Below are 5,000 nucleotides of genomic sequence, written 5' to 3' on the forward strand. Positions count from 1 at the left end.
AAGTACATTAAGTATGATGGTCATAAAGTATATTAAGTATGACGGTCATAAAGTACATTAAGTATGACAGTCATAAAGTACATTAAGTATGACGGTCATAAAGTACATTAAGTATGATGGTCATAAAGTACATTAAGTATGATGGTCATAAAGTACATTAAGTATGATGGTCATAAAGTATGATGGTCATAAAGTATGATGGTCATAAAGTATGATGGTCATAAAGTATGATGGTCATAAAGTACATTAAGTATGATGGTCATAAAGTACATTAAGTATGACAGTCATAAAGTACATTAAGTATGATGGTCATAAAGTATGATGGTCATAAAGTATGATGGTCATAAAGTATGATGGTCATAAAGTATGATGGTCATAAAGTACATTAAGTATGATGGTCATAAAGTATGATGGTCAAAGTATGATGGTCATAAAGTACATTAAGTATGACGGTCATAAAGTACATTAAGTATGACAGTCATAAAGTACATTAAGTATGACGGTCATAAAGTACATTAAGTATGACAGTCATAAAGTACATTAAGTATGACGGTCATAAAGTACATTAAGTATGATGGTCATAAAGTACATTAAGTATGATGGTCATAAAGTACATTAAGTATGACGGTCATAAAGTACATTAAGTATGATGGTCATAAAGTATGATGGTCATAAAGTATGATGGTCATAAAGTATGATGGTCATAAAGTATGATGGTCATAAAGTACATTAAGTATGATGGTCATAAAGTATGATGGTCAAAGTATGATGGTCATAAAGTACATTAAGTATGACGGTCATAAAGTACATTAAGTATGACAGTCATAAAGTACATTAAGTATGACGGTCATAAAGTACATTAAGTATGACAGTCATAAAGTACATTAAGTATGACGGTCATAAAGTACATTAAGTATGATGGTCATAAAGTACATTAAGTATGATGGTCATAAAGTACATTAAGTATGACGGTCATAAAGTACATTAAGTATGATGGTCATAAAGTATGATGGTCATAAAGTATGATGGTCATAAAGTATGATGGTCATAAAGTATGATGGTCATAAAGTATGATGGTCATAAAGTATGATGGTCATAAAGTATGATGGTCATAAAGTACATTAAGTATGATGGTCATAAAGTATGATGGTCAAAGTATGACAGTCATAAAGTACATTAAGTATGACGGTCATAAAGTACATTAAGTATGACAGTCATAAAGTACATTAAGTATGACGGTCATAAAGTACATTAAGTATGACAGTCATAAAGTACATTAAGTATGACGGTCATAAAGTACATTAAGTATGATGGTCATAAAGTACATTAAGTATGATGGTCATAAAGTACATTAAGTATGACGGTCATAAAGTACATTAAGTATGATGGTCATAAAGTACATTAAGTATGATGGTCATAAAGTACATTAAGTATGATGGTCATAAAGTACATTAAGTATGATGGTCATAAAGTACATTAAGTATGACAGTCATAAAGTACATTAAGTATGATGGTCATAAAGTATGATGGTCAAAGTATGATGGTCATAAAGTATGATGGTCAAAGTATGATGGTCATAAAGTACATAAAGTATGATGGTCATAAAGTACATTAAGTATGACGGTCATAAAGTACATTAAGTATGATGGTCATAAAGTATGATGGTCAAAGTATGATGGTCATAAAGTACATTAAGTATGATGGTCATAAAGTACATGGTCATAAAGTATGATGGTCATAAAGTATGATGGTCATAAAGTATGATGGTCATAAAGTACATTAAGTATGATGTCATTAAGTATGATGGTCAAAGTATGATGGTCATAAAGTACGATGGTCATAAAGTATGATGGTCATAAAGTACATTAAGTATGATGGTCAAAGTATGATGGTCATAAAGTACGATGGTCATAAGTATGATGGTCATAAAGTACATTAAGTATGATGGTCATTAAGTAGCTCCGTGCTTCTACACCTGCATTACTTGCTGTTTGGGGGTTTTAGGCTGGGTTTCTGTACAGCACTTTGAGTATCAGCTGATGTAAGAAGGGCTATATAAATACATTTGATTTGATTAGGAATGCTGGTCATAAAGTATGCTGGTCATAAAGTATGATGGTCATAAAGTAGCTGGCGGTGGTCATAAAGCAATAATGACAAAAATAGTTCAAAAATAAGTCAAAAGGTGAACCAATCTCCCAGAATCAGCCTTGGTGAGTTAGTGATCCCAGCAAGACAGACGGAAGGCTTCAATGACTGTATTAGTCAGACAGTGTTTCCCAACATCAACATGTGCTCGTCCGGGGGCCACAATGAAAATGTGTAGTGTTGGGGGTGCTGGGAAACACTGCAGTAGGAGACTGACTGTACAGAGACCAAGGGTAGGTCATCCTGATCCTGGAGTGCCGTACTCCACTTCATGGTTTTGATTTAACCAACATGGAAGACCAGGTGAGTTTAAATTTAAGTCGATTGCTGAACTGATCAGTTCGCTCAGTTGGTGAGATGTTGTGCCTAGTTGGAACAAAACCCTGCAATACTGGCAGCAGTCCAGGAACAGGGTTGTCTTCCCCCCTGGTCGATTCTGATAATAATATTTAGATAGGTTTGTTTAGCGCAGGGCCGTTCCAACTCAGGTCCTGGAGTGCTCAAACGCTTTTGATTTGTGTCATCTTCTTCCATCAGACTGGTTCAGACCTGGGACAATAGGGCTACGTTTACACAGGCAGCCCAATTCTGATCTTTTGGACTAATAATATCAGTTATTTTGATGTCTGTTTAAACGCAGACCTGGTGAGCGTTGGACATTAAACTACCAGGTAGAAACAAAAACCCAGAAGTGTTTCAGGATTTCGGTCCTCCGGAACCAGAATTGACTAGCCCCAGGTTTTAAGTGTTATTTCTCCCCAGTGTTGGTGCAGCTGCAAGAGGAGTGGTTGAATGAATGATAGCCATGCACTGTAGGAGTTAGAGAAGGTGATGAAGACAACAGATGAGAGACGACACCAACTCAACAGAACGTCGGGTGTACCTTTCTACCACAACTGGCTGAAGCACCAATACAGCAAGGCCAGGATAAGGCCGATGAAAATGGCTTGGACAGGCTGCAATATGGATGGCTAAAGGAGGGAGGGATCAATCAGAGAGAATAATCAAATAGAATAATAAATTGTTATAAACTCATCAAAACTAAATCAATAAAATGGGAAAATAATCTAAATGAATAAATAAACACAAAACTGAAGGGAGGGGACAGTTGGATTCACTTTTAAGGAGGAGGATAGGGCAGAAGGAGAGGAGGATAGGGCAGAAGGAGAGGAGGATAGGGCAGAAGGAGAGGAGGATAGGGCAGAAGGAGAGGAGGATAGGGCAGAAGGAGGATAGGGCAGAAGGAGGATAGGGCAGAAGGAGAGGAGGATAGGGCAGAAGGAGAGGAGGATAGGGCAGAAGGAGGAGGAAAAGGAGCAGAAGGAGAGGAGGATAGGGCAGAAGGAGAGGAGGATAGGGCAGAAGGAGAGGAGGATAGGGCAGAAGGAGGATAGAGCAGAAGGAGGATAGGGCAGAAGGAGAATAGGGCAGAAGGAGAGGAGGATAGGGCAGAAGGAGAGGAGGATAGGGCAGAAGGAGAGGAGGATAGGGCAGAAGGAGGATAGGGCAGAAGGAGGATAGGGCAGAAGGAGGATAGGGCAGAAGGAGGATAGGGCAGGAGGAGAGGAGAATAGGGCAGAAGGAGGATACATCTAGAAGCTGAACAAGTATAGATACATGTCACACTACATCTAGAAGCTGAACACAGGTATAGATACATGTCACACTACATCTAGAAGCTGAACACAGGTATAGATACATGTCACACTACATCTAGAAGCTGAACAAGTATAGATACATGTCACACTATATCTAGAAGCTGAACACAGGTATAGATACAGTTGAAGTGGGAAGTTTACATACACTTAGCTTGGAGTCATTAAAACTCGTTTTTCAACCACTCCACAAATTTCTTGTTAACAAACTATAGTTTTGGCAAGTCGGTTAGGACATCTACTTTGTGCATGACACAAGTAATTTTTCCAACGATTGTTAACAGACAGATTATTTCACTTATAATTCACTGTATCACAATTCCAGTGGGTCAGAAGTTTACATACACTAAGTTGACTGTGCCTTTAAACAGCTTGGAAAATTCCAGAAAATGATGACATGGCTTTAGAAGCTTCTGATAGGCTAATTGACATCATGTGAGTCAATTGGAGGTGTACCTGTGGATATATTTCAAGGCCTACCTTCAAACTCAGTGCCTCTTTGCTTGACATCATGGGAAAATCAAAAGAAATCAGCCAAGACCTAAGAAATAAAAACTGTAGACCTCCACAAGTCTGGTTCATCCTTGGGAGCAATTTCCAAACACCTGAAGGTACCACGTTCATCTGTACAAACAGTAGTATGCAAATCCAGACTACGGTTTGCAACTGCACATGGGGACAAACATTGTACTATTTGGAGAAATGTCCTCTGGTCTGATGAAACAAAAATAGAACTGTTTGGCCATAATGACCATCGTTATGTTTGGAGGAAAAAGGGGAGGCTTGCAAGCCGAAGAACACCATCCCAACCGTGAAGCACGGGGGTGGCAGCATCATGTTGTGGGGGTGCTTTGCTGCAGGAGGGACTGGTGCACTTAAAAATAAAAATAGATGGCATCATGAGGGAGGAACATTATGTGGATATATTGAAGCAACATCTCAAGACATCAGTCAGGAAGTTAAAGCTTGGTCGCAAATGGGTCTTCCAAATGGACAATGACCCCAAGCATACTTCCGAAGTTGTGACAAAATGGCTTAAGGACAATAAAGTCAAGGTATTGGAGTGGCCATCACAAAGCCCTGACCTCAATCCTATAGAAAATTTGTGGGCAGAACTGAAAAATGCGTGTGCGAGCAAGGAGGCCTACAAACCTGACTCAGTTACACCAGCTCTGTCAGGAGGAATAGGCCAAAATT

General features: G+C 38.7%; 1 protein-coding gene across 13 annotated transcripts in view; it reads right to left on the bottom strand.

Annotated features, from left to right (window-relative positions):
• Nucleotides 1-5,000, bottom strand: part of slmapa (sarcolemma associated protein a) — a 163,170-nt gene that overhangs the window by 5,560 nt on the left and 152,610 nt on the right. For 3 of the 13 annotated variants that reach the window (XM_082967750.1, XM_082967749.1, XM_045705715.2), the window contains one exon: nt 3,032-3,119. The exons of the other annotated variants lie outside the window; for them this stretch is intronic. In XM_082967750.1, coding sequence (XP_082823876.1) covers nt 3,036-3,119 — 84 coding nt within the window. In that variant the 3' untranslated portion in view covers nt 3,032-3,035. The remainder of the gene's footprint in view (nt 1-3,031; nt 3,120-5,000) is intronic. 13 annotated transcript variants of the gene reach the window in all.

The sequence above is a fragment of the Salmo salar genome, chromosome 22 (assembly GCF_965601325.2).
Source record: "Salmo salar chromosome 22, fSalSal1, whole genome shotgun sequence".
NCBI lineage: Eukaryota > Metazoa > Chordata > Actinopteri > Salmoniformes > Salmonidae > Salmo > Salmo salar.